At 42.5% G+C, this 21,433-nt stretch overlaps 1 protein-coding gene and 1 long non-coding RNA gene across 2 annotated transcripts; both read right to left on the reverse strand.

Moving 5' to 3' along the window:
- Window positions 1-4,419: 4,419 nt before the first annotated feature.
- Window positions 4,420-5,140, reverse strand: LOC123407003. The gene is made up of 3 exons (XR_006612517.1): window positions 4,900-5,140; window positions 4,751-4,819; window positions 4,420-4,660 (listed from the first exon to the last, which is right to left on the reverse strand). It is a non-coding gene; the product is annotated as an uncharacterized LOC123407003 (long non-coding RNA).
- Window positions 5,141-19,973: 14,833 nt separating this feature from the next.
- On the reverse strand, window positions 19,974-21,198 carry LOC123409810 (cationic peroxidase SPC4-like). The gene has a single exon (XM_045102683.1). It carries the CDS (start codon window positions 21,132-21,134, stop codon window positions 20,055-20,057), a length of 1,080 nt encoding a protein of 359 aa, XP_044958618.1. The 5' UTR covers window positions 21,135-21,198; the 3' UTR covers window positions 19,974-20,054.
- Window positions 21,199-21,433: the final 235 nt, after the last annotated feature.

Genomic DNA, 21,433 nt, shown 5'->3' on the forward strand with positions numbered 1-21,433 from the left:
AAGGGGTGTGGGGCCTCCGTGTCATAGACAGCGGGGTGCGTTAGCCCCACCGGTAAGTGGCTTTAGGCCAAATACTCGATTTTATTCACAGATACATAATCATGCAAATATCGTATTCCTCCAAATATCTATATACGCAATACATACATCGCATCTCATACATACATACATACATACGGCATCTAATACATCTTTTATTTTATTTATTTTTTTAACTCTGACAACTCTCACCTCTCTGTTAACACAGAGAACTTCACAGAGAGAGAGAGAGAGAGAGCTACATCTCCACGAACTCCTACATGAACCTAACGGCGCTGGATCAGAGTGCCGTTCATCGGAACGGAACCGGGACGATGGGGGGAACGCGATGGTGGGAGGAGCCCAAGGAGGGGCTCACCAACGTTGATGAGACGGCATGGTGAAGCCGGAGTTCGCGGGAAGGCGAAGGTGACGGTGGTGATGGCGCGGTGATGACGGTGGTGCCGGTGGTGATGGTGCCGGCGAGGTGGGTCACCGGAGAAAACCTCCCGGAGGTCGGGGCCGGCCGGATGGCCGACGTGCTCAGGAGAAGGGGGGTCTCCCTGCCCGGTCCCTCCTGGACCGAGCGGGAGGAAAGGGGACGGCGCGACGGGGTGACCAGGAGGGGCCTCGGCCGACGGTGAGGGAGAGGAGAGGGAGGCCGGTGGGGGAGGTGGATCTGAGGGGAGGGAGCCCGGTCGTGGGTGCTTCTGAGATCGACCGGCGGGAGGATCAGGGAGGCTCGGGGCGAGGCGGTGGCTGCCGGCGGGAGGGAGGCCGATGGGAGGATCCTCGGTTGGGAGGGGGTTCTGGTGCGGGGGGCCTCGGGAGGGAGCCCAGCGAGGGGGAGATCTGGGAAGAGAGAGAGTACCAAGAGAGGGGGGCAGTTGTCGTGGGGAAAGAGGGGTCTCGCGGTGGGGGGTAGTGGGGGCTCTCGGTAGAGAGCAAGAGAGGAGGGAGCCGCGAGGGGGGGTAGGCTCTCGGGGGTGGGTGGTTGCGCTCGAGGGAAGGATTGGTAGGTGGGACGAGCGGGGGAGGTCTGTCGGTGGAAGGCTGGGTGGCGGCGGCGGCCAGGGGATGTGGAGTACGCTGGGAGGGGAGGTTAGGTGGCGAGGTGGGCACTAGGGTTGCCCCGGTTGGGCCGGTGGGTGGAGGCCAACTTGGCCACCACGCCAAGTTGGGTCGGGGGGGTTTGGTCTTCTTTTCTTTCTTTCTTTTTTCCTTTGTTGTTTCTTTTTCTTTATTTGTATTTCATTTCAGTTTTATTTTACCCTTTTTCTTATTTCTTTATATACATATTTTTCTGCATTCTAGTTTAGAAAATATATTAACCATTATTATCTGCTACAACTCAAATATTTTTTTTATTTCTTTACATTTGAAAATTTAATTCGTTTGTCTTTAAATTAGATACGATAACTGCTTTGATTTTTATTAAGTGACAACCTAGCTTAGTTAAATATGATGACCTAGCATCATTAGGGTGCAGTTACTGTAGCTTAACTACCGGGGTGTCACAATAGTAGGTATAGATATTTTATTCCACTAACTTATTGACACATACCACTCCATATATTCAAAACTACATGATTGAACATAACAAGTTTCCGTTCATTAATTGTATGTTTCTAGCATCCCCATAAATGTACGCATGAAAAAATATGAATGAGATTGGTGTGACCTCTTTGGCATACTACCAATTAATCTATTACTTCATTTGGGTGTTGAGTTAATTTAGGACCATCTCTTGTATAGCGTCGTAACATGATAGACATATAGTACCTACCGATCGCAGGATGATATTTCATTTATTAACCAGCACTTGTTTGTTGTATTACATACGTGCATGTAAGGGGCTGGCTAGAAACCTCACATGTATGGTTAGGTGATGGGGCCAATTATTTATGACCTTACAATACTGAAAATAATAATGAAAAAATGTGACATCCAAGAAAGTACACTTAGACGCATAGATTATTCTCGCGTACATAAAACCAAAACAATATTAATGTGTACATCGTCATCAACATCTAAACAAAAAACATATAATCTAAGCATAAGACAACCAAGATGCTTAACCTTTTCTTTCGTGGTAACCAAAATGTTTCGGATCAATTATTAACACTGACTCATGCCACTCTTTCAGTCGATACCTTATGTTTTCTTATCTTTTTAGTAGATTTTTGCTTTCATCCTTTTCATGGTATAAATATTATATTTTTCGCTCGATCTCATTTGTACAATTGCATGTTAATGACTATCTGCTAAAAGGAAAACCAAAAATTCAGTACTGATTTCTGTTTATTACGAGGTGAGTTACTATTTCATTTTTACGTCTGTAACTTAGGCCTATATTTTTAACCGTGTTATATATTTTGATGCTTCTCATGGTACATTGATGATCTTGTTAGTTTTTAAATATGCTTCACATGACTTAATAAAAATCTATCACTTTTCGAATAAGTAGTTACAAATAGCTACGGCTTCCCGTTAGTGACTAGCCGTTAGTGACTAGTTCGTGCATTTTAAATGCGTTTATGAGAAGGAGGGTTCATATGTGAGGATGATGTGCATAAATAGTCAACCCTGTTACAGTTGAAAGTTAATTAAGATGGATTTAATGACTAGCAGGGTCACATGTGAGTCTAAGAAGTTACAATAGAAATAAACAGAATATTACCTTTCATAAAATGTTATAAACTTTGAAAATTCCAATGAATCTGTTTATGGCTTTTCGGAAAATCATAGAAATTAAAACGTAACTCACATGAAATTAAATTATACATGAAGAATTAACATAATATTCCAATGAATCTGTTTATGGCATTTTCAGGCATTTTAGAACAACATATGTCCTCTTTTTAGGACATTCAAATAAATGTCATTTAAATAATCATAGTTTGACTTTGAACCTTTGGTTCGAACCAACTTCATTTAATCTTGTCGTTAGATGCATTAGCACAAACAATATCATATTGCCATGTCACGTTCATACATCATAGTGTTGCATTTCCGTGAAGTAAATTTTGTTCTTTTTCTGTTTGCCGGCGTTGTTCCCTGTTGGTAGATGATGGTTCCGACATTGTGATTGTTGACACTATTGAAGACTCATGGTTATCTTCGGAACTGTCAAGCAAGCAACCCCCTTGAACATTTCGATACAATCACACTCTCTCGCTCTTCCTCTCATTTCAATGCATTAGGACAACATGATTCAACTGTTGGTTATTTACATTTTTGTAGAGATAGACGTTGTTTAGTTTATGTTTTCATATTGATGTTGACATCGAAGGATTAGCTTTGTAACCCAGATAGTGGTCTGGCTCCTTTGGTTGGGTTGTTGTAGCTTTCCAGGCTCTTCCATCCATTTATAGTAGATTTATATACCCACACATGTAACTTCTGCTTGATGTTTGTATCGTCTAAATGTTGGGCCATGTGACCCCTCCTTGTAACATTATACTTCATTGGCTCTTCGGAGCTTTCTAAATATATATTGTGTTGTACAGTTATGTTATGATGTCATGTTGTATCTACACATATCTTGCATATTGCGTGTATATCTGAAATGAATTGGTTGTGTGGAAATTAGCTGTAGCATAAAATGCCTCCTTGTGCTTCCACTTAGTCGTGGAATTTAGTTGAACTATCTTTTCTGTGGCTCTATGGCCTGGAATCTTGGGAAGATAATCTCTTCCTAGTCTCCAAAAGTGACTTGTCATTCTCAAATGCATCCCAATATCATTTCATTTCCATCTTATCCCATAGCCAAATTCTTTTTGGTGGTAATATTCCTTTTTCTAATAAAGGAATAAATCCTATTTACTCTTAGTTTTGAAGCAAACAATATTTTTGTCTCTCCCAAATTCCCAAATAATTCTCCTAAATTGTTTGGGTCATATATTCCTCAAGTATGTCAAAATATTTCCTTGTCTAGTTCAAAAATAATACAAGGATATGCCTTTTCCTATACTGCCATGAACAACACTTTGTGAACGAAGTGTCATTTCTACATTCGTGTTTTCCGTCAAAAATTTGGTGGACTCTTTCCTATCCATATTAGGGCAGCATGTCAAAATTCAACATAATTACCCTAGTAAATATTTCTCAGCTAATTTCCAAAGTGTATGTCCAGAAAGGAACTTTGTGAAGGAGGTACTATCTAGGCATGTCCTAATGATTTAAAATTTTGATATCACCTTCTGATGCTCAAATAATAACACTCCTCCAAATGATTTGAAATATGAATGATGAGGTCGTGCAGTCGCACTGTTTGATGACTCGTAATATAAATGGAAATGGAGCAAATAATTAAATTATCATTTACCACACAACCACACATTATAATAATACATCACATTATATTGGATATGACATACGTTTCTTACAAAACGATGAGCACATTATCAATAATATCGCATCACCGAGACACTTACAAGCATAAATAAGTTGACACACTGGATTGAACATGTTATCCAGTTATTCAATATAACATTGACACTCTCGTATATTCAACATGAAATGTCGACTCTCACACTTTCTTAAGCAAGGACTTCGCCAAATTCATAATCCTTAGTGCAGAGATAGTAGCATCCAGTTTTGCAATGATCTTTGACATCGTTCACTTCTTGACTCGCAACAACTGAGTGCAGAATTGTTTCCATTAGAAACAATCACTAACTCAAAGTGAATAATAATATGCAACGAATGGTCCATAATGTATTTAACTTACGAGCGTTGATGTTCCCGCACAATGAGGACATGCATCCCAACCTGCAGAACTCAATGGATTTTGCTTCGTCTATAAAAAAAATATGTATGTAAATGGAAATGTTTACTCATTATATGGACAACAACGAGAAGGATGGATTCAGAATTTACCTACGTCTGTGACATGGTTGAAGCGGTCACATGGAGGCACACATTTTTCCAAAATCTTGCAACCACATAAGCTTGCACATGTAGGCCGAGCGGAACCCGTGACACGACATACATTATAGCAGTTTCTTGTCGTGGTGGAACAACAACAACTCTTGGCCTCTATATGGGTCTGTTGAAGGACTAGTCCTAGCATGAGTACTCCAATAATGATACTCTTAAGACTTATGGCTTCCATATTCACCTTGTATGTATTTATCAGAAAACCAACTGATGAATCTAGTCTCGGATGCTCTCTATTTATAGGAAGTATTCCATGGTGCGCCACATTGCACGAAGGTATTGAATGAACAATTGTTTATTATTGTGGTATGGTTTAACTTCCAGTACACAAACAATAATAATTAACTAGTAATGGCGGTGCAGGCATCTCATATGGACATGCAATTATTGTCATTAACATTGTTTACGACCTTAATGCATGCCCGTCACACTCATACACCAGGCTAGCCTAGAGGAAAGATTGATCATTTCACAACACTTATTATAATGCATGACCTATCGTACATGTTGGATCAATAAGTAGATTAAAGAAGCTTTGTGCTTATCTTCTATCCTTGATTCGTGAGATTCGTAATGAATAGAATCAATGCACAAGTTTGATTGAATCTGGGATGATTACTAGTATATGTTCCATGTAGAGTAATTCACCTAAAACTTGGTGTACTCTAGATAATTTTTATGATTCTACCACCGAATCAAATTTGATTATTATTTATGTTATCTTCAACTGACTTATCGACACATATGACTGCACATATTTAAAACAGCATGATCGAATATAACAAGTTTTTTCTCATTAACTGTATTTTTCGAGCATACCCATCCATGTATGCACGAGAAACTATGAGTCGGATTTCTATGACCTGTGCAACATACTACCAATTAATCTATTATTTCATTTCGGTTGTTGGGTTCGTTTCGGACCAACTCGTATATAGCATCGTAACAACATAGAGATAAACATTACCTAACGATCGTACGATGATATTTGATTTGTTAACCACTACTTGTTTGTTGTACTACATACATGTATGAAAGGGGTCTTCTAACAACCGCACATGGATGCTTAGGTGTTGGGGCCGATAAATTGTGTGCTTAGATAATAAAAAATACTAATGAAAAAAATTGAGAGCCAAGAAATTACACATAGTCACATTGAACATTATGTCGTACGTTATTATCGCGTACATCATCACCAACATGTATACAACAAACAAAAAATATAACCATAATAGACCCAAGATGCCTAACCTTTTCTATTGTGAACACCAAATGGTTTCAGATAATACTCTCTCTAGTACAGATTAATTACTGAAGTTGTACTAAAACTGCAATGATTAATATGAATCAGAAGGATATAAATTTTAGCACAAGAAAATATCAGTTGTCCCAAAAGTTACAACATACCTAAATATATTAACATTATAACATTATTGTAATTATCCAAAAATGTTTTGCATGTAACATCTTGTACATATATGCATGTAGGCAAAGCTCTAAATGCTCCTAATCAGATCCATATTGCAATGTGTTGGTATTTTGTAACTAGTCGTGGACACGTTGTCCATGTTTTTTTACTTTCCTTTATATGGGATAGAACATCTTCCCCTTTAATAATTCTGTATGAAAGTCCAAGAGCCTACAAATCCCCCTCCTTTATTGCGATCTAATTGCCAAGTCACCATGCATGGAAGCCCGAGTATCCCTCAATCAAGAGTTTATTTCTTTGTAGTAATCAAGATTCCGTGTTTATCGAATTCAATGGTGCGGCCTGCGAGGCATCTCCTCTTCTCTTTTTTCTATTGTTTGATTCCCTTAGTGGCCTCTTGATGTTCGAAACAACTTGCAAATAATATTTGAATCTGTGGGATTCCCTATATGCAACCTAGATGGGACTATAGCTGTGAAATTCAATGAGTCCCTTGTGTTTCTTTTTATCAGGGTATACGTCCTACACTTCTAATAGTATCAATGAAATCATGTCTTGTAATCACAAACATGTCATGTATCACTTGGTCACTCGAGCATTACTTTCGCATCCCTCATGGGGGCTCGTGTGTTCGAGTACCACGCAAGCAATTTTTTGTCAGCCACGCGCAACTATATTTAAAATTATAGCGTGACGGTAGGCCCAAGTGGAACGATGGGTACATACGTATTTATTTTCATAGTAGGTATAGATGTTTTATTCCACTAACTTATTGACACATACCACTCCATATATTCAAAACTACATGATTGAACATAATAAATTTCCGTTCATTAATTGTATATTTCTAGCATCCCCATCAATATACGAATGAAAAAATATGAATCAGATTGGTGTGACCTCTTTGGCATACTACCAATTAATCTATTACTTCATTTGGGTGTTGAGTTAGTTTAGGCCATCTCTTGTATAGCGTCGTAACATGATAGACATATAGTACCTACCGATCGGAGGATGATATTTCCTTTATTAACCAGCACTTGTTTGTTGTACTACATACGTGCATGTAAGGGGCCGGCTAGAAACCACCCATGTATTGTTAGGTGATGGGGCCAATTATTTATGACCTTACAATATTGAAAATAATAATGAAAAAATGCGACATCCAAGAAAGTACACTTAGACGCATAGATTATTCTCGCATACATAAAACCCAAACAATATTAATGTGTACATCGTCATCAACATCTAAACAAAGAACAAATAATCTAAGCATAAGACAACCAAGATGCTTAACCTTTTCTATCGTGATAACCACTCTTTCAGTCAATACCTTATTTTTTCTTATCTTTTTAGTAGATTTTTGTTTTGATGTTTTCATGGTATAAATATTATATTTTTCACTCGATCTCATTTGTACCGTTGCATGTTAATGACTATCTGCTGAAAGGAAAGCCAAAAATTCAGTACTGATTTCTGTTTATTACGAGGTGAGTTACTATTTCATTTTTACGTCTGTAACTTAGGCCTATATTTTGAACTGTGTTATATATTTTGATGCTTCTCATGGTACATTGATGATCTTGTTAGTTTGTAAATATGCTTCACATCACTTAATAAAAATCTATCACTTTTCGATTAAGTAGTTACAAATAGCTACGACTTCCCATTAGTGACTAGTTCGTGCATTTTAAATGCGTTTATGAGAAGGAGGGTTCATATGTGAGGATGATGTGGCACAAATAGTCAACCCTGTTACAGTTGAAAGTTAATTGGGATGGATTTAATGACTAGCAGGGTCACATTTCAGAAAATGTTATAAACTTTGAAAATTCCAATGAATCTATTTATGGCTTTTCGGAAAATCATAGAAATTAAAACGTAACTCACATGAAATTAAATTATATATGAAGAATTAACATAATATTCCGATGAATCTGTTTATGGCATTTTCATGCATGTTAGAACAACATATGTCCTCATTTTAGGACATTCAAATAAATGTCATTTAAATAATCACATATGGAGTTTGACTTTGAACCTTTGGTTCGAACCAACTTCATTTAATCTTGTCGCTAGATGCATTAGCGCAAACAACATCATATTGCCATGTCATGTTCATACATCATAGTGTTGCATTTCCGTGAAGTAAATTTTGTTCTTTTTCTGTTTGCCGGTGTTGTTCCCTGTTGGTAGATTATGGTTCCGACGTGGTGATCGTTGACACTATTGAAGACTCAAGGTTATCTTCGATAGAGTCTTACCGACAGAGTCGTATACCGAGAAATTTACCTAAGCAGGGAATTAATACTGCTTAGATAAGTTATGCCACAGGAAAAGTCAGACAGACCAATAGGAAGGAAAATGTGTTCAGACACACAAAGAACCTAAAGTATACCATTCCCGAGGAAAACATAGGGTACGGTATGCATGATAGGTCATCTAGTACCTAACCATCTTGACAAAGAGACAAGAAGAATCATGATGTTTACCCATACCATACGGTTTTGGATAATTGATCAGGAACAATTTAGCATTGGGCTTCCAATGTTCCTGTTGAAATCTAAAGTACCACATTCGTGCTTCGGGGAAGCATCGACATGGTCATCAGATAGAGGTTGGACTTATGGGTATACAAAGAGGAACTAGGAGGAACAACTTGCAAAGCTAAGTCATACAATTTCCTTATGGTAAAATGGCGAACCTTACATATGGAAGGATTTATAACAATAGTTCATGCGGCCCGGTGTGCCAAACAAGACATCACCGCACCGGGTTACATAAGACCAAAGTCATAAATATTGGAAAATGTTCCAAACATCATATCTGCCTGAGGTTCAGATCTGATTGGGGTCAGGATACCTCAGGCTCAAGATGCATGAGAAGAAAAATGAAGACGCAAGATTGTCATGATATGAACTACACAAGCAATTCTTGAAATATGAGTGTGCTGGTAAGGCACATGAACACCATGTCAAGACATTCGTGCCCACGTGAAATTCTTATCTCAAAATGCAACTGGGTTCTCATTTGGGAACCATCATCGAGGATGACAAGGTTCCATGTGTAAGTCTGGATCTGCTCTTATGAAAGAACTTCTTTTCCTTGATCAAAACAGTCGGTAGTTTGGCGTGCTGAGCAAGTTATATGAAGTGAGAATAGCAAATCATCAAAACATATAACACTTCGCACGTGCATGAATGATTTGGTATTTCCCAAGATTTTGACAGGGATGAATTTCCAAAGTTATAATATCAAGGAGATAGCATTTGTCAAATCAAATGGTATAATGTCGTATGCTCGAGGGAACATCAACAATTAAGCATTGGTAAAAGGGTGCACTCAGAAATACTGAGGGAGTAGCACGACCAATGTTAAAATGATGAGTCAACACCCAACACACTAAGAAGGAAACAATCAGTTATTAACCTCAAGGTGATAGGGTTGATAAAAGTATTGGAATCACACATGAGAGTTCACTTGTCGGTATACCGGTTAGAAACAACTCGGGACCAAGAAATCAATGGTGATGGGGAGAGGTATTACTATATCAAGAATTCTTAAGACGTGTGCAATTCTCACGACATCCTTGACATAAAGATGGTAATACTCCAAGACAGAAGATAATCATAAACTGGAAAGTGAGGAACACAAAGGACAACACAAAACAAGAACAAGTTTGTGTTGGAGAGAAGGCAAACAAGGATGTCGATGATAATGCAAACCATCAAGGGTGCAAGGATGGTATTTCTCATCATGCATTCGGTCGATACCCTGCAAGAGCTCGGGATGCTGATGATGACCACGACACCTTTGTCGAGAAGCTTCACGAAGAAGCAATCGATCGGGGACGACATCAAGCAATGGAATGATGAAGCAAGAGGTTGTCGGAATCACAGATAAGACTGCTAATTTAGAATTGAGATCGCCTTTTAAGACAACCAACATGGTGCTGAAAGATTGCTGTAAGCTTAACAGCTTGGACTGACATGATCGAGTACAAACTCGTAAACAAAGAAGATTGATAAAAGTTGTTGAATCGCAATGCATACTCGATTCAGTTATCGATGTACTTGCGTGGCCAACAACTCAAACACGAGGCAACTGGAATTAAGGGGGAAAATCATAGTTGATGAGGAGCTCACAAGAAGTTTCATAGCTCCGCGATATCCTCGATCTACAAGGGATATTACTCGGAGGTCGATCAACATTAAAGCTCGGACCGATGTATTGATCTGAAGAAGACAAGTACTTTAACTCGTCTGAGAATAAAATCAAGGTAGGACAACATGGTCGGAACCACGATTGCAAGGTACCAAATAACAGATACTAGATCAAATCATAGAATTATTGATTATTGTTACGAGTATTTTGTATGATAGGATCAACATCGTTTCCATGGGCATGAACACAAAGTTCAAGGTCGACTCCCACTTCATCAATGCATCACCTGCCATTTATTCCTCGCCTTTGATCAGGTTGCAACCTTAAAAGGATATTCGGCAAAGCGCCAGAAGAGTAAGACTCATGAAAACTTTTCGAGTCATCTTGATTTAGGAAGGCATAGGTTCAACCCGTCGGGGCATCTTAGTAACATATACCATACAGTCCAAGAGCAATTAACACATGCTTGAAGGGCATGGCTGGCAAAAGCATAGGGTACAACTAATCAGAGGGAGAAGACACAATTTACCAATGACATTATGTATCAGTGGAACACTATCACAAGAATTTTTGAATGCAAAGGGATGTCTTCGGTTAGTAACCCAGCAATGGTCCTGGCAATCCACAAAGGACGTGATGTGAGTATCGGTACTCAATCAGAGGGGGTAAAATGCAAGGCATCGGATTATAGAACATCTGAAAAAGGCTGATATTTAATTACCAAAGGAATTAGGATTTCCAGGTTGGTGTATCATATCAGATGCTCCGATCAACCACAAGTAAGTTGAAGGGACTTAGATGGACAATCAATCAAAGTTGATTTGTCGCGAACCAGTTCTATCTGGAAGGACGTCTAAGCCGGAAGATAATTCATAAGTATCAACAAATGATTGTGCGTATTCACACAAAAGTAGAATCGATAAGATCAGAGGAAATTCACAAAGGAATTTAATGAATGCGGCTAGACATATGGATTTAACCCTAACACAAGCAGGTGAAAAAGGTCAAAAGCAATAGGCTACAGGGGATTCCGAAAGATCAATTAGTAATTCAAAGAACTCTCGAAACCCAAGACAACCAATGATGGACGAATCCCCGATAAGAAAATTCATTGCCTCTCGTAAAGTAAGAGCAATTGGAGAAGAAGGTATGAACGACATTTGTAGGTAGTCATCCATAGTGGTCGACGGAGGAAGGGAAATCGCAAGAGCGATGGGCACAAGTTCTCGAGGTAACATCAGGAAGTAACTTCGGAGTCTTGTGATGGATCAAGCCATCGTCTGAAATACGAGACTCCCCGGGAGGAAATATTTACGCGAACCTAATGTTAGAGTTAGTAAAATCTTTAACCCGAAAGAGAAGAGAGAGTAGAGCCCAGAGTATAGGAAAGGAGTAAAAGATACTAATACCACCCAATTGAGATGTGGGCTCGTAAGCCACAACATCAGTGTTAGTAAACTTTTTCAAACACTAGACTCAACTTCGGCCAACGAGTTGGAAAGGGGGCTACCTACAGGCAGTCGGCTCTGATACCAACTTGTGACGGCCTTTAACCCGAAAGAGAAGAGAGAGTAGAGCCCAGAGTATAGGAAAGGAGTAAAGGATACTAATACCACCCAATTGAGATGTGGGCTCGTAAGCCACAACATCAGTGTTAGTAAAGTTTTTCAAACACTAGACTCAACTTCGGCCAAGGAGTTGGAAAGGGGGCTACCTACAGGCAGTCGGCTCTGATACCAACTTGTGACGGCCTCGGTTTAATCGTACGCTAATCATACACGCAAATGCGTACAATCAAACCCAAGGACTCACGGGAAGATATCACAACACAACTCTAGACACAAATAAAACAATATCAGCTTCATATTACAAGCCAGGGGCCTCGAGGGCTAGAATACAGAAGCTCGATAAACACACGAGTCAGCGGAAGCAACAAATATCTGAGTACAGACATAAAACATGAGGTGCCTTAGAGAAGGCTAGCACAAAAGAAACACGATCGAACGATCTGAGTACCTCCTAACTACTCCTATGTTCGGCGGCCTCCACGAAGATGACACCATCGGGGCGGCAGGCGTCGGCAGGAAACTCCACTCCTGGGCTCCATCATCTGGTCGCAGCAAACGGATCAAGGGGACAAGGGGGGAGCAAAGCAGCGGTGAGTACTCATCCAAAGTACTCGCAAGTCTTACATCAGAACTATTCTAATTATGGATTAGTATCAAAGGGGGGTGTTATATGTGGACTGACTGCAGCAATGCGAGAATAGGGAGAGAAGGCCTAGTCCTATCGAAGACTAGCATCTTCAGGGTCTTGCAGCAATAGACGAGAGTAGAACAAGGGTAAAACAATAATAGTCATATTGTTGCAGTAATATTAAAGTGAGGTCACGCCTAAAGATCCTCCCTCGACTCCCTGCGAGGAAGCAATCCCGAGGCAAACTAATTCCAGTTAAGTAACAATTGTAGTTGTATAAGATCGGGGCACAACTCCAAGTTGTCCTGTAACCGTGGACACGGCTATCCGAATAGTTAATTTTCATCCCTGCAGGGGTGCATCACATGTCCCGTCACGCTAGATAACACTCTGGTCGGACATACTTTTCTGGGTCCTGCGCGGCCTCGGAATATCGACACGTCGCAGCCCCACCTAAGACTAATCAGAGAGGCCAGCCCGCCGGTCTAACTCCTAAGCACAAAGGGTTCGTGGGCCCAGTTCCCCTTCGCGCTCCTGCACGTGGCGTGGGCGGCCGACGTCAGTCCTAGCATCCCTTAATCACAAGAGTGATGCATCTCGGGACCACTCGGGCGCGCGCCGCTACATTGCTGGCATGTGAAAAGCTTCGGCTGATACCGCGACGCCGAGTACCCAAAATTCTTCCCGCGTAGCCGGTTAGTGCGAAAATGTCTCCGACCAACCCAGATCAAATACCCAAATCCATTAACATTTTTAATTAGGCCAACAACACAGTCTCACGGGAAACCACCCGTCTTACAACTAATCACCAAAGATCCCAGTAACATGGTCGACTAACTGTGTGGTTGTAACATCGGGGGGAATCCGAGGTATCACCCTCGTTGGATTCCGAACGATGTACCCATCAAGGTGGGCTTAGAGGAATCACACTCGGGGGTCCCACACTTGAGAGGTTGCATGACAGAGGGGTCATCGGGAATGGTGAAAGAGGAATCACCCTCGATAACCACGACCGACTAGCTATAGTACAGAGATATCATCAGGAGTACTTAGCGAGGTCTCACCCTCGGTACCCGATAGTATCTTCGTAGCGTCGTACAACGAAGGGGGTGTATGTGTTGTGTCGGGTCTGGCTCGTCGATCAGAGATCGAGATTCGAAAACAAGCGGGGCAACTGGACTACGGGGTCAGAGGGGATGACTGCTCCATCTATACTAAGCAGATTAAAGGTACAGTACTGAAAGTAGCAGTTCATCAAAAATAGGCTATGCATCAGATATAGGAGCTAACTACAACAGTAGCAAAATACTAATGCAAGCAGTAGGAAGAAAGACATAGGCGATATAGGAATGATCAAGGGGGGTTTGCTTGCCTTGTTGCTCTGCGGCAAAGGACTGATCGGCAGGGTCGTAGAAGTACCCGGCAGCAGCGTCAGTCTCGGGGTCTACCGGTAAGATGAGGGGGAAGAAACAATAAATAATAGCAATGGTGCAACACAAAGCATGACATGGCAAGATGCAGGCTAGACATGAGCTAACGCAGCAACATCCGTCATAGACGGGTCGGAAGAATATCTGACGATATTTTCCGGGTCTCGGGCTACTACCGGTCATACTGGAAATGATGGAAATGTTCCATGTTTGTTATGCTAGGAACGCGTGACATACGAATGGACCGTCTATCCGGGTTTGTCTCGTTCTGCTGATCAACTTTCATGTTGAAAATATTTTGATCTGACTTACGAATTATTTAATATTAATTTTTAAAGTTTTATTCAATAATTAGGAATTAAAAACAGATTTAATTAATTTAATAAAATGTTATTATGACATCAGCACGATGTCATGCTGACATCAACAGTTGACTGGTCAACTGACCAACGGGCCCCGAACGTCATAGGCACAAGTTTTAATTAAGATTAAATATTAATTAATCAAATTAATTTAGTGGGGGACCCACGTGTCATATTCTAATTATTCTAATTATCCAATTAACTAATTAACTGATATATCTATTTATTTATTTAATAAAAACATTATTTTTATATTTTATATTTTAAGTTTTACTTTTCTTTAGAAGGGGTGTGGGGCCTCCCTGTCATAGACAGCGGGGTGCGTTGGCCCCACCGGTAAGTGGCTTTAGGCCAAATACGTATTTTTACTGATAGATACATAACCATACAAATATCGTATTCCTCCACATACCTATATACGCAAATACATACATAAATACAGGCATCAAATACATACATACATACGGAATACATCATTTGTTTTTATTTCTTTCTAACTCTCGTCTCTCTCTCAACTCTCTCTGTTAACAGAAGAGACAACAACACAGAGTTCTTTGTGCTAACTCAACATAGAAGAACAAAATCTTCAGTCCTTCCTACCGGTCTCTACCGTCGACAGATCGAAGCCCTATTTGCCGGAACGGAACCGGGACGGCGAGGAGAACAAGATGGTGGGAGGAGCCCGAGGAGGGGCTCACTGACGTTGACGAGATGGCCCGGTGAAGCGGGAGTTCTCGTGAGGCGGAGTATACGAAGAGGAGGAAGACGATGCGGTGACAGTGATGACGGTGGTGACGTGCCGGGGAGGTCTTGCCGAGAGGGGGCCCGGGATGGAGCCCGAATGTAACCATCGTATGTGTCCTTTTTCCCATTATGAAGGGCGAATTTCATCAAACTTATTATAATCTGCTGACATGTCTGTCTTGTTCTCCATTCCCACGATGTTTCTTTTCCCTGAAAGAACTATGTGACGCTTTGGCTCATCGTCTGATGTATTCATTTGCTTATTTTTTTCTTTTTTCGGTCTAGAGGACATGTCTTTCACGTAGAAAACCTGAACCACATCATTGGCTAGGATGAATGGCTCGTCTATGTAACCAAGATTCTTGAGATCAATTATTGTCATTCCGTACAATTGGTCTACCTTTACCCCTTCTCCATTCATGTTCACCCAACTACACCGAAACAAAGGGACCTTCAAAGTAGGTCCATAGTCAAGTTCCCATATATCCTCTATGTAACCATCGTATGTGTCCTTTTTCCCATTCTCATCCGTGGCATCATAGCGGACACCACTGTTTTGGTTAGTGCTCTTTTTATCTTGGGCGGTCGTGTAAAAAGTATTCCCGTTTATCTCGTACCCTTGGAAATGTAATACAGTCGAAGAAGGTGACGCGGCCAACAAGTAGAGTTGATCTCCAACAGTGTTGTCATTCATGAGACGTGCTCACAACCAAGTGCCGAAAGTATCCATGTGTTTTTCTTAAATCCAGGAGATAGCCTTCCCCGGGAACTCGGAGCGTACAAAATTCTTGTGCTCCTCGATATACGGAGCCACGAAGGTGGAACTTTTTGGAACTGTGTAGTGTGCTTGACTGAAAGAATGCCCGTCTCTACATATCACTGCTTTCTTTCCTAGTGTGCCTTTTCCAATCAGTCTCCCCTCATGCCGCGATTCAGGAATACCAATCGGCTTAAGGTCAGGAAGAAAGACTACACAGAACCCAGTGACCTCCTCTGTTCCATAGCCCTTGGAGATGCTTCCTTCTGGCCTAGCACGGTTATGAACATATTTCTTTAAGACTCCCATAAACTCTCGAAGGGGAACATATTGTGTAGAAATACAGGACCAAGAATGGAAATCTCGTCGACTAGGTGAGCGAGGAGATGCGTCATAATATTGAAGAAGGACGGGGGGAACACCAACTCAAAACTAACAAGACATTGGACCACATCCTTCTATAGCCTTTCCAGACGTTCTCGATCGATTACCTTCTGAGATATTGCATTGTGGAATGCACATAGCTTCCCAATGGGTAATTGAACATTTTCCGGTAGAAGCCCCCTCAATGCAACCGGAAGCAACTGCGTCATAATCATGTGGCAATCATGAGACTTCAGGTTCTGGAATTTTTTCTCTGCCATATTTATTATTCCCTTTATATTAGACGAGAAGCCAGCGGGGACCTTCATATCGCTCAGACATTCAAAAAAGATTTCCTTCTCTGCTTTGCTAAGAGCGTAGCTGCTTAAGTATTGACGCCATTTATCAGTCTTCTTGTCGTATGGGTCTTTCATACGTTGTTTCTCCTCCCGTGCTTCTGTTGTATATTTTGTCTTCCCATAGACGCCCAAGAAGCCTAGCAGGTTCACGCAAAGATACTTCGTCACGTGCATCACGCCGATTGAAGGCCGGACCTCTAGGTGTTTCCAATAGGGTAGCTCCCAAAATAAAGATTTCTTTTTCCACATGGGCACGTGTCCGGTAACGTCGTCTTTCGGAATAGATTGACCACCAGGACCCTTTCCAAAGATTACTATTTGATCCAAATCCTTGACCATAGCCAATAACTCATCACCAGTAGGGAGGTTAGGCTTCTTCCGGTGATCTGCCTCACCGTTGAAATGCTTGCCTTTCTTTCTTACGAGATGATTGGTCAGTAGAAATTGACGAAACCCTAGGTAGACAACCTTTTTAGATTTTTCCAAATATGTACCTTTAGTCTTATCTAAACAGTGCTTGCATGCACTGTATCCCTTGTTTGACTGTCGTGAAATGTTACTAAGAGCAGGCCAATCATTGATGGTTACGAACAACAATGCTTGTAGGTCAAATTCCTGCTGTTTGTGCTCATCCCACACACGTACACCTGGTTTGGCCCACAACTGCAAAAGTTCATCAACTAATGGCCTTAGGTACACATCAATGTCGTTGCTGGGTTGCTTCGGTCCTTGGATGAGCACTAGCATCATAATAAACTTCCGCCTCATGCACAACCAGGGAGGAAGGTTTAGATACATAGAGTCACGGGCCAGGTGTTGTAACTGCAGCTCTGCTCCCCAAAAGGATTCATGTCATCTGTAATTAGACCAAGCCATAAATTCCTTGGGTCATCTGCAAAGTCCGGCCACTCCCTCTCGATTTTCCTCCACTGCGACCCATCTGCGAGGTGTCTCGACTTTTTCCCGTCTTTCTTACGCTCGTCTTTGTGCCATCGCATCAACTTGGCATGCTCATTGTTTCTCAACAAACGTTTTAACCGTGGTATTATAGGAGCATATAACATAACCTTAGCAGGATACTTCTTCCTGGGGGACTCGTCATCGCCCTCAACATCACCAGGGTCATCCTGCCTGATTTTGTACCGACTTGCAGTGCATACCGGGCATTTATCCATATTCTCGTACTTCTCACCGTGGTACAGGATGCAGTCATTAATGCATGCATGTATCTTATGCACATCTAATCCAAGAGGGCAGATAGCCTTCTTTGCTTCGTACGTAGTCTCGGGCAATTCGTTATCCTTTGGAAGCTTGGGCTTCAATATTTTTAGTAACTTCTCAAATCCGTTGTCAGATAAACCAGTTTCTGCCTTCCATTTCAACAGTTCCAGTGTGGTACTGAGCTTTGTGCTGCCATCTTCGCAATTTGGGTACAACAATTTTTTATGATCCTCTAGCATGGCCTCCAACTTCAGCTTCTCCTTTTTTGTATCGCATTCTCTCTTTGCATCAGAAATGACCCGATCAAGACTATCAGCAGGCTCATCTGATGCCGGTTGTTCTTCACCTCCTTCTTCTTCATTGTCTTCCATTGTAGTATCACCGTGTTCTTCAGTGAACATAGGATAGTTGTCATCATCATCTTCTTCTTTATTGTCTTCCATCGTAACCCCTCTTTCTCCGTGCATGGTCCAACAATAATATGAGGGCATGAAACCTTTCTGAAGCAAGTGGAGATGAATGATTTTTGAGCTAGAGTACACCTTCACGTTTCGACAGCCAACACATGGACAAGGCATAAAATTATCCACTTTGTTTGCCTCAGCCACATCGATAAATTTATGCATGCCTGCAATAAATCTGGAAGCGCGTCGTTTGCCGTACATCCATCGCTTCCGTGCTTCGATCTGGCATCATACATGAATAGTGAAATGACCACCCTACATTGACACATGCAATATTTTTGTATCAATTACACATGAAGAAAATTGCTAACCTCGGTCGAGGATACCATTTCGTGTGAATTTTGGTGTGGCTCGGGCATTAATTAGTCCCGGTTCGTAATGTACTCCGAAGTGCGCCGGTCACCGTACATCCATTAGCGGTTCATCTCTATTATGAAATTGAGTATATCAAAAAACCATTGCAGAACATCATGAATAAAGAAATGACCAAATTAATACAAGTTCATCATCACATTAAAACCAAAGCTCAGTAGTGATCAAACGTTATTATTGCAAAAATAAATACGTAAAGTTCTCTAATAAAACAACACACAACTATGTAAAACATTTAAATGCAACAACAAATGCGATCAAAATCGCAACTAAGGTAACAATTGACCTAACAGCATAATGATGCCAAGCCTCTTTATCAATGGCATATTTTCTAATATTCCTAATCTTCAAGCCCATTTCATCCATCTTCGAGCGCATTGCATCCATCTTCAAGCGTTGTGCATCCATCTTCAACAACATCGCATCGATCTTCATCTTGCGATCATCGATGACATCGGCGACATGCAACTCCAGTTCCATATTCTTGTCCTCAATTATTTTCAATTTTTCCTTCAAGTATTTGTTTTCTTTTTCAACCAAATTTAACTTCTCGAGAAGAATTTCTGTGGGTTGGAATTTCCGGTTCACATACCTCCTAGATTAAAAAATATATGTCACGTTGGTCGTCATAATTGTCATAAACAATAAATAAAACAAATAGTTATAAAAGATAATATATACCACATCCGAATCATAGACAGGACGAGGGCCGATGGAGGCGGATACCAAAACCATTGTACTATATAATAACAAAAAAGAATAGAAGTAAGTAATTTATACAAGTATGTATCTAAATAATACAAGTAAGAATTTTTTTTTATTTTCTTTTAAAAAGAAGACAAGAACAAGAGGCTCACCACGGTGGTGCTCGTGACGAGATCGGCGCGGGGCGATCGACAACGGTGAGGGCGGGCACGGGACGGCACCCTACACATGTGCGCAATCCCGGGTCCGCTAACACCAGTGGTTCTGACCCAGATGCGTCAACAGGCCCAACCAGAGAGTAACACCGACTTATGACAGGCCTTGGGCCCTCTCCTCCCAAAAGACTAGTCTGTTAGGGGGGACACCCTCACCCTTATAAGTCGTGTTATATCTTCTTCCACAACCGATGTGGGAGTAAACAGACAGTATATAATATGACAGCTGAAAATGATATCCAGTTTCTTCACCTTTTATTAATTCGACATGATTAACAGCTACTAGTCCACTGATCTAGATGCTACTGTAGAAGCTAGCCAATGCTTCCTGCGGCTTCGTCGACAATGGTCTGCACAAGGGACGGCAACTGGAGCGCGTCGGCGCCGGGGCCAGGGTTGCGGACGGAGCAGTTCCGGCGGACCTCGCCCTGGTCGCTGGTGCGGACCCTCATCTGCCCCATCTTACCAATGGACACGCCGAACTGCTCGAAGAAGTCCTGCTGGCTCTGCGCAAAGCGCTCGACTATTGGCCGGGTGATGGCGTTGGTGAAGAGGTCCTGGTCGGAGACGAAGAGCCCCTCCCGGTTCACCAGGTCTATGTAGTACTTGTTGTCGAACACGTTGGGTGTGCGCACGTCCAGCACGGTGCGGCGGTCGGTGCCCTTGGCCGGGCACGTCCTCTTCAGCCTCGAGAGGAAGGTGGGGCTTATGGTGGGGTCGGGGCGCGGGAAGAGTCTGTCCTCGAAGGAGCTGCAGTGCGCCAGCCCGATGGTGTGGCCGCCGGAGATCGTCACGAGGTCGGTGGCGTCGAGGCCGAGGCGGCCGAGCAGGGCGAGGAGGGACTGCACGTTCGAGGAGGGCCCCGGCAGGTCGGACAGGACGTCCTGCGTCGAAGCGAAGCTGCGGCTGTCGCGGCGGCCGAGGGGCACGCGGTAGTCAGGCCCGCCAGAGACGACCACGGAGTCACGGGCGGCGAGGGCCAGGATGTCGGAGCAGGAGACGACGGCGCCGCGGCACTCGCGCTCCAGCCGGTCCCGGATGTCGTTGACGGCCTTGAAGGCGGAGGGGCGGAGCGTGAGGTTGGGCGGCGCCTGCTGCTCCCCCGGCCCCGTGGCCGAGCCGTCGAGCAGCACGGAGGCGTCGCAGCCCTGCACGAAGCAGTCGTGGAAGTGGAGTCGAAGGAGGCCCGCGGCGAGGCCGATGTCCTTGCGCACGGCCTCCTGGACGAACTCGCGCACGATGGACTCCGCCCGCGGGCACGTCTGCCAGTAGAAGTCGAACGACAGGCCGGGCGCCACCGGTGGCTCGGCCGCAGAAGCCCTAGGTCCAAGCGAGCTGGCCACCAACACCGCCATTGCCACCACAAGTGCTGCTAGCAGAGGAACACGAGCCATCTCCTCTCTCCTTTGTGTGTGACCGGGCTGCTACGGCTTTCTGTCCACGCTGCTGATCAGGACCTCAATTTGTAGGAAAGATTCATGAGTGGCCGTGTAGCACAGCACTTGATTACTCGTCGCTTCAACTTACAAAAGGATCGACAAGTGTCTGATGTCAAGTAGTTCCAACAAACTAAAGTGAGGCTAGGTATAGCTAGGCGCCAGAGTCGAGGCTTAACCGCATGTCTAAGGATTGGGATAGGTGACATGGCATTGCCAAGGCGCCAATCTTGCCATGTCTTTAGGTTGCTTACTAT

This window comes from Hordeum vulgare, chromosome 7H (genome assembly GCF_904849725.1).
Source record: "Hordeum vulgare subsp. vulgare chromosome 7H, MorexV3_pseudomolecules_assembly, whole genome shotgun sequence".
In the NCBI taxonomy this organism is placed as follows: domain Eukaryota; kingdom Viridiplantae; phylum Streptophyta; class Magnoliopsida; order Poales; family Poaceae; genus Hordeum; species Hordeum vulgare.

Bases quoted from the DNA above. Each gene is read 5' to 3' on its own strand.
- LOC123409810 (XM_045102683.1), bottom strand. From the start codon at position 21,134: ATGGCTCGTGTTCCTCTGCTAGCAGCACTTGTGGTGGCAATGGCGGTG.